The 8,924-nt window shown below is 41.9% G+C and overlaps 1 protein-coding gene across 2 annotated transcripts in view; it reads right to left on the bottom strand.

Annotated features, from left to right (window-relative positions):
* Window positions 1-1,293: 1,293 nt before the first annotated feature.
* Window positions 1,294-8,924, bottom strand: part of LOC125621322 (ATP-binding cassette sub-family A member 10) — a 60,920-nt gene continuing 53,289 nt past the window's right edge. For both annotated transcript variants that reach the window (XM_048818097.2, XM_048818098.2), the window contains 4 exons: window positions 8,172-8,312; window positions 6,119-6,198; window positions 4,058-4,113; window positions 1,294-3,236 (listed from right to left, as the gene is read on the bottom strand). In XM_048818097.2, coding sequence (XP_048674054.2) covers window positions 3,138-3,236; window positions 4,058-4,113; window positions 6,119-6,198; window positions 8,172-8,312 — 376 coding nt within the window. In that variant the 3' untranslated portion in view covers window positions 1,294-3,137. The remainder of the gene's footprint in view (window positions 3,237-4,057; window positions 4,114-6,118; window positions 6,199-8,171; window positions 8,313-8,924) is intronic.

Raw genomic sequence — 8,924 nt, 5'->3', positions numbered from 1 at the left:
AACAGAACAAAACGAGGAGGATTTGTGGCACCCTAGAGACTAAATATATTTGTTAGTCTCTAAGGTGCCACAAGTACTCCTCGGTTTTTTTGCTAACTCCCTTAGGCACTTATGAGAATCCCAGCCTAACTGAAGAAGATGATCTTCCATTGAAGTAAAACTGTGTTTTTGTTTTTACATTTTTTCTGCCTAAAAAACCCGCAGTAGTTGGTTGGTTTGTTTTTAAACAGGGAAAGTTTTTTTTGCCTTGCTACTCTCTGCCCAAGAGCTCAACTCTGCATTTCATCACTGTTCGGAATACAGTAGGTCACAGGCATTGCTGGTTGTGGGATCTGTGTGAGATCAGAACCAGTGGGATGTGGGAAGTAACCCCATGTTTTCTCCCACAACCAAGCATCTGAGCAGCACATTCTAACCATGTTCAATTGTTAGAATTGATGTTATTTCTCTGATGGATGTTTGGGGTTTTTAAAACTTTTCCTGTATGTATTGAGATCACTTCTCCATCCAGCATCCTGTCATCTGGTACTTTACCTTTAGTGAGATTTAATGAGTAAACTACTGTATCATGCCATGTCTGAGTACCTTTAACAGGTTTCTTTGAGTATTTTGTCATCTCAGCTATTGTTTCAATATCATATAATCACTAGTCCAAAGAGGAAAGGTGAACATTTAGCATCTTAGTGAGCCATACACAATTACAGATCAATACCAGATTTTCTTTTATATACAAGAGAGATAATATATGAATTTTTTCCCCCAGAATCTATCATCTAGACATGCTGGTATTAGGCATTAATGCTGGGTAATGCACAACAGGAGTACTTGATGACTGAAGACAAGTAGACGAGTTGTCATGAGTTGTAGTTCTCTTAAAAATGTGTATCTTAAACCGCATGCCGATCTGATGTAGAGAATTCCATCACCCCCATGGAATTTATCTGTTGAGGGATGCAGTGGTGCTATAGCCAGGTTGGTCCCAGGATATTCGAGAGACAAGGTGGGTGAGGTAATAGCTTTTATTAGACCAACTTCTGCTGGTGAGAAAATCATGCTTTTGAGCTCACTCTGACTCTCCTCACCCACCGTGTTTCTCTGTTGAGGGAGTTAGTCATTGCGGAATGAGAAGGAGCATGTGTGAAGCAGGTTTGAAAACCAATACGAGGTCCTTGTGTATGATTCCATGTTCAGTGTGTAGCTAGCGTCTGAAGCACCTGGGCGATGACACGATGCCTGCCCGCGAGGGCTGGGGGGGGGGGGGGGGGAGATACCAGCGAAAGGAGGACACTCAGGTCTAAGAATAGTAAACTATGCTTTATTGAAGGAAGGAAAAACTTAAGCTCCAATCTGCGCGGGGAGCCCCTAGGACACGCGGAGGGGCTGCAGGGGACTCTGGCCGTTCGGGACAGCTGACCAGGCAGGACTCCACCAGCAGGGAGTCCTCTGCGGCGCTATATTCTCCGCGCTTATTTCGGAGTTACATGGGGTCAACAGCTGGTTACATTCTTATATATAGGATTTATGCTTATTACTTAAACTGACTTATTTACAGGCAAAAATATGCTGAGCTATGCTACAATGTCTTTTGGCAGGGTCTGTCGGACAAAGTTCATTGAAACTGCCTGCATCCTCCGCTTACATCCAGTCACATACTCAGTCCACCCCTTAGCTCCTCGCCAATCTTCCGCAACCTTGCCCCTACACTCCACCCCTTGGCGGACTGAGGTGTATTAGTTACTGCCATCAGCGCACTTCGAGCGCACGCACTGGTTTGGGGGTCAGAATGTCACTCTGCTTAGCGGGTTCAGTCCATTGCAACAGTCAAGCTTAGAGGCCACATGTGTGTCATGATTCAAAGGAGCTGTTGCTAGGTACCGATGGAGGATGGTGTTTCTGGCTGTTGCAGCTATTTAAGGTTCCAGCAGTAGTGAGAAATCTAGAAAGTCCCTGACATGTAGCAATTCCAGTTGATGCATACAGCTATTAGGATTTTATTCACTAAACCTGTAAACCATGTGAAGTTGGAGTTTGTACTTTATCAATGACTCATACACAAGAACTACCAGTAGTATTGCATTGCTTTCTAATTTTTTTGTCATTGTCTTTGTCTCCTACAAATAATGCTGATGAGACAGAATCTCTCTCTGACATCAGCTCTGTTCTTCTGCTGATGTCCTTTTGGCACGTAAAGGAACAGCAAAACAGTACTACCATTAACATTCAAGAGGAGAATGTTTTTCTTCTTCATATATTTAACAGGTCTCATAGCAAGTAACCTGAAGGTCCAATAATATAAAGAATACTCCAATAATGAGATCACTCTGGCAAATTGCTGATAACAGTGTAAAAGCATCAGACTCAGTTAATAGCAATCACATCTCCGCGGCAGAAGATTGTTCATTCTAGTCCCATATAAGCACTTCGTCTCACCGAGAGAGATGACACTATTGCTGTACTGTTAAGTGTGTTGCTCCATTGTTGAGAGATCCCTCTATCCATAAGGTGAAAAAACTCAGGACACTTACAGAAAGAGACAGAGATTATCAGTCTCACTGATGCAAATCTAAATAACTCAGCTGCAGCCAGAGGACTAAAATCATAATCAATCTACTAAGAAAGCAAAATCAGGCCCAGTATATCCAATCACCTGTACATTTGTTCATCCCTGTAATACATGAATCCCTGCTGACAGGTTTATGCATGTCGTCACTTCACCACCAGTATTTAACTGAAAACTCTGTAATGTGTTTTGTGTGATTTGTGTGACAAAAGGGATCTCAGTTCAAATTTCTGAGCAGATGGCTTTTTAAGATTCTGTTCTGCTTTTCTCGTATTTGCAACTGCAGATGTATTGAAATTGGACTGATTTTGCCCGTGAGCTCCCTCATCTTCTGTTATTGGCGGCCAACCCCATTTTTGGTCCTTGGCCCATGTGTCTCAGAACATATTCTTTGCTCCAAAAGGAAATGTAGCCATAGCCAAATGTAATTAATCAAAAAATAGTTTTCATGATGACTGGCTGAACTTTCCTCTCCTGACATTACCATAATACAATGTTAGTACTGGATATAACGTAGTATGTAATTGTACATGCAGATATTGTTTGTAGCAGAGATATAGGACTGTGGTGCAGAGCTTTAGTTATCATCCTGCTGAAGGAGTTTCCATTCTGCTGTACTATCCAGATTCATATCAAAATCCTCTTTCTCCTGCTCTCTTGAAAGCTCTAAGAACACCTGGAATGTGAAAGTTAAAAGAAGGGTCTAATTAATTCCCAGGATTGGAAACAAAGAGCTCAAACAATTTTGTTTTAGATTTAGATGTATTTATCCAACAATCCAAAAGGCACAAAAAGAGGTTGCAATGAAGAGAGAGACATGGCATGAGAAATTGTTTCTGTACTCTAACCCAATGAGATGTGAGCTATCAGAGGATGACATAATTCTGTTAAGTGGCAAAGAAAAACCAACACAGGACCAAATTCTAACATCAGTTACAACTGAGCAAACTCACTGATAACCACTGTTTTGAAATAACCATGGTTTTGAATGCTTGTACATAGGTGTCATTTGCATCTGAATAGAAATTCCATATCAAATCATAAGGCATTGCAATAATTATTGTTCTGTGCTTCTGACAGGTACACAGCATAGACAGTGCTGAGATGACAACCTTTATACCACTTATTGAGAACACCTCTCATTTAGGAGGCAGTGTTCCTAGTGCACAGGGCACTGGATGGGGACTCAGGAGACCTGACTTCAATTTTTGGCCCTGGTTCTGGTTTGCTGGGTGACCTTGGGCAAATCACCTCATCGCTCTGTGCCTCAGTTTCCCCATTTGTAAAATGAGAATAATGATGCTGGCCTCCTTTGTAAATCACTTTTAAATGTCCTGATGAAAAGTGTGGAGTAAGAGCTAGGGATCATTATTATTTGGACTGATCCCCACATGGACATTCTTTAAAATATGTTGGTTACCAGGTTAAATATGTTCATTTTTACACATTATATTTTCTTGCTTCTGTCTCAGAAATATTATAAATAGCACACTGTACCTGTTCCAAAGTGGACTGAGAAAGGCTGTACTCCTCCAGGTCGAAGGTACGTTTAGCTGGACAGAAATGAAAACACATTAGAAATCTCCCCCAAATATATTTTATGACTTTAAATAAAGATTCTTCAAATGTATGGTGAGTCCTTTTTGTTTAGTTCTCCTCAGACAGATGCAGAGAACACAGCTGTGCAAGCAACTGTCTAGAAGTGCTCTCAATAGCCTGAAGACATCCACGTTGCAAAGACACCATCTCTGACTGTATGTAACAATGGATGGGGACAGCTGCTTCCCTATTTGGCCAGTCATGAGTGCTCCTCACCACACTGCAAGTCCCCTCAAATTCCTGTAAGTTTCCCCAGTGGTGCCCAGAACCTTGAGGCTCACAATTCAGTGTTTGTGGCTGAAGTCCTTTATGGGCCCTGCACATCTGACATCTCACAGAGTTACAAAACAATCTATGGCCAGCCCTGGTTACACAATACAGTTTAATTTTGGACGAGGTCTTGACAGTCAACGAGCACAAGATAGTACTACTCAGCACTGATTAGGCTTCAGCTGGAGTACTGTGTCCAGTTCTGGGCACCCTAGTTTGGTAAAGATCTGGACAAACTGGAGTAAGTCCAGAGGAGAATAAAAATGATTAAAGGTCTAGAAAACATGACCTAGGAGGAAAAATTGAAAACGCTGGGTTAGTTTAGTCTGGAGAAGAGAAGACAGAGGAGGGAAATGATCAGTCTTCAAGTACGTAAAAAGTTGTTATAAAGAGGAAGGTGATAAATTGTTCTCCTTATCCACTGAGGACAGGATAAGAAGTAATGGGCTTAAACTGCAACAAGGGAGATTTAGGTAACTGTCAGGGTAGTTAAGCATTGGAACAAATTACCTTGGGAGGTTGTGGAATCTTGATCATTGGAGGTTTTTTAGAACAGGTAAGACAAACATCTGTCAGGCCTGGTCTAGATAATACTTAGTCCTTCCTCAATGCAAGGGACTGGACTAGTGACCTGTCAAGGTCCCTTCTGGTCCTACATTTCTGTGATTCTGTTATATACAATGCAAAGTTACACTGGAAATAAACCGATCAGAAATATTTTTCCTCTGCAAAAAACTGAGATGAGAATGATTTCTTTTTACATTTTGGTAAAAATATTTCAGCAGAAAATGTTGACATTTTGGTGAATTTCTTTTTAGCCCAATCTGTAAAACTTTAGGCCAAAACTGCCTTATTTAGGTGGGTGAGTGGGGGGTGTTGGTATTCTGATGAAAAAAAATTAGAAATTGAGGAAAGCAGATACTTTCTGTTAAAAAAAATTGATGTACATTTTTTGATCAGTCCTGCTGGAAACACTCAGGGTGAAATCCTGGCCCCATTGAAGTCAATGGCAAAACTTCCATTGTCTTCAGTGGACCCAGGATTTTACCTCCAAATTTTGCTATCTGTAGGATTCACTCTCAAGTTCTCCTGTATGTATGGACTAAGCAGGGAGAGGGCACTCTGAAACCTTTGGAGGGGAGAGCTAAGGGTAACATTTCCCAGGAAGCTAAGTTCCCTTTTAAAGAGAGAGGGACACATAGATAGACGGACTTAGGCTACCAACTGTTATTGAAAGTCAATGGGACTTAGGTGCTTTTGAAAATTTACTCCAGGTGTCCTGCCTGTAACACGTGGACCACCAGTATAGAGATCTCACCATTCTAGAAACTAGCATCTTTGAATATCAGTCTTTTTAGGAAGACTATCATAATGTCGGGTGATCAGAGCTGATGTCTGATGCTCTGACATCCTTCCAATAAGGCCTGCCTTCCAGAGGCACCCCTCCTGCACTGTCAGAAGCAGCCATTTTAGAGCATCCACAGGACTGCTCAACAGGCCCCAAAGTTGTAGTTCACAGGGCCAGAACCTCAGCTCGGTGTAAACTGCCATAGCTCCAGAGACTTTAATGCAGCTAGGCCTATTTACACCCACAGAGGATCTGGCCCAAGCTTTTTTGACAGAAAAAATATATAGCTTAAAATGCGGCTGTATTACAGAGATTCCAACATTTGACAGCACCCCTCTTACCTGCCTCCAAATTGAAAAAAGCCTGGGACAGAGACTGTACATTTTCCATTGGTATCTTATAGACCATCAAAGAGGGATACCTGAGAGAAGAAATGTGCAGAAGGTGACCAGAACGTTTAAGCAATGATTGGATCACAGTCTATACGTACATGCGCCGAGAGAAGATTTCTGATGGCAAACCGCTCTTTAATCTGGCAGACAAAAGCATAACAGTGGTGCTGGAACAATTTGTATAGTGGGGATGCTGAGAGCCATTGAATCAAACTGTAAACCCTGTATATAATGGAAACCACTTCAAGCCAGGGTGCGCTGCAGCATCCACCGCACCCCTAGTTCCGGCACCTATGATAACACATTCCGGTGGCTGAAAGGTGAAGCTAGACACATTCTAAGTAGAAATAAGGTGCACTCTTGTGGTGAAGAGGGTAATTAACCACTGGAAAAACTTACCTAGTGATGCCATGGATTCGTCGTCCTCTCCTGAAATCGTTAAATCAAGACTGGATGTTTTTCTAAAAGTTATGCTCTAGCTCAGCCAGAAGTAACAAGATTGATATAGGAATCAATGGTAGGAATTTTATTTCCTATATTATGCAGGAGCTCAGACTAAGGGCTTCTCTACACTACCCGCCGGATTGGCGGGCAGCAATCGATCCAGCAGGGGTCAATTTATCGTGCCTAGTATAGACTTGATAAATCGACCACTGAGCGCTCTCCCGTCAACTCCGGTACTCCACCAGAAAAAGAAGCGAAAGTGGAGTCGACGGGAAAGTGTCAGTTGTTGACTTACCGCAGTGAAGACACTGCGGGAAGTAGAACTAAGTACGTCAACTTTAGCTACGCTAATCGCGTAGCTGAAGTTGCGTATCTTAGATCGACTCCATGCGGTAATGTAGACAAGCCCTAAGTCAATGGGATTTTTTGCCAATGACTTCAAATGGTCCAGGATTCCACTCTAGATGATCATAATGGTTCTTTCTGATCTTAAAATATATAACTATGAGAAATGGGGTTCTCTCCTGTGAACACACATACCAGTCATCAGCCTTTCTACTCAGCTTGTATGGCATATCCCTTTCCTTTACCCTTCATCTGTTTTTGTTATTCAGATTGTTAGCTCTTTGGGGTTGGGACTGTATGTTGCGATATAGCACCTAATATATTAGGATATTAACGCAACATCATAAAATAATTTGTGGGTGGTTATGCATACAAGAGAAGCTGGGGTATTGAAAGCACTTGTCCACTCATAGTAAAATTACTTTGTCATGGAACTTGCATCCTTATTCAAATTAATATCAGTGGATTCAGAAGAGAAATATTAGGAAGCTAGGTTTTTTTGCATTGGAGTCACATAGAGGAAGACTCTAAACGTTGAATGATTTTACAAGGGTCCCACTAAGAGAAAGACGGTTGGTTCCCTGGAGAAATCATCTTTTTTATTTTACGAGTATGGAATGTCCAACCCCTAAATGGGATAGTTAGAAAAAAGTAAATAATGGACATCAGCTTGGAAAATATTCCCAAACTGATCAAAATTGTTTGGTAGAACAATTTCTAAATGTACCTTTTCAAAACGTTAGTCTTTCTTCCGAAAGTTTATGTGCTGTCCAGCTTTCAGTGTGGTATTCCCTCTCCCTCCATGAGTGACCCAAGAAGTATGTTCCATCATAAGGTGTGCATACTAAATTGGACGTACTAACTTCATTACTGTTTCCTCTGGCCCTGATGATAATTAATACTCTTCCTTTTTAATAATCTTTCTGGGCCTATTGTTGCAACCAATTGCCACTCTTTGAAGCCATATTCTGGACTGGTGAGCAGGAGGTGTTGTAGATGGGCTCAGTTGGTGTCCTACCCTCTCCAGCCTATCATCCCCTGGCTTTGTGGATGCTGGAATTCATACACCTCACACACAAACTCAGATCTCTAAGTTAACCCACTGTTGTGCCGATTGCACGCAAATTCAAATAGCATCCAAGCCCACTATGTAACCCCTGCAGCACAGAAGCATTTGCATTGTCAATAAAGCTCCAGCATTCTTTTAAGTTACCGTTCCTGACGTGCTGCAAGTGGGAAGATTCGTGTAATCTCTGCATGGATGAGATCAACTTGTTCTGGGGCCTTCACTTTAATTTCCAGCAAGTAACCTTTGCCAAACTTGCTTTTCAGGTACTGAATGGAGCCGATACAGCTGCAGAGGAGAGAAGCACAAAGTGAAACACTCATCAATGGTTCTCACTACTCTCTTTTAATAATTGCAACCACATGATGTGAAGAAAGTGGTTGAATTCATTAGTTTTTCTATTAGTTCTCTAGGGGAAGGATTGATATTAGCTCAGATTCTTCCTAAGTCTATCTGTCTTCCAAGGGAATACATTTACTTTGTGTTTAAGCAACAGTATTCCTTGGAAGGAGCAGTATCTCTTGGCAAAATAAACTGGCAATGTGCAAGCACTTAACAACAGCTTTGCAACTGAATTTTGACAATATATATTTAATGCTGGTCCCTGAATTTTTTTTTAATCCAAAGCTGTATTCATTTTTGACACTTAGGCCTGGTCTACACTGCTAGGAGGGGAGGGGGGAATCGATCTAAGTTACGCAACTTCAGCTACGTGAATAATGTAGCTGAAGTCAATGTATTTAGATCTACTCACCGCGGTGTCTTCACTGCAGTAGGTTGACTGCTGACGCTCCCCCATCGACTCCACCTATGCTTCTCGCTCCGGGGGAGTACCGGAGTCGACGGGAGAGCGCTCGGCGGTCGATTTATCGTGTCTTCACTAGACGCGATAAATCGACC

The sequence above is a fragment of the Caretta caretta genome, chromosome 14, assembly GCF_965140235.1.
Source record: "Caretta caretta isolate rCarCar2 chromosome 14, rCarCar1.hap1, whole genome shotgun sequence".
Classification (NCBI taxonomy): Eukaryota; Metazoa; Chordata; order Testudines; family Cheloniidae; genus Caretta; species Caretta caretta.
Note: the sequence above shows the minus strand (reverse complement) of the source record. Positions and strands in the feature narration are given on the sequence as shown.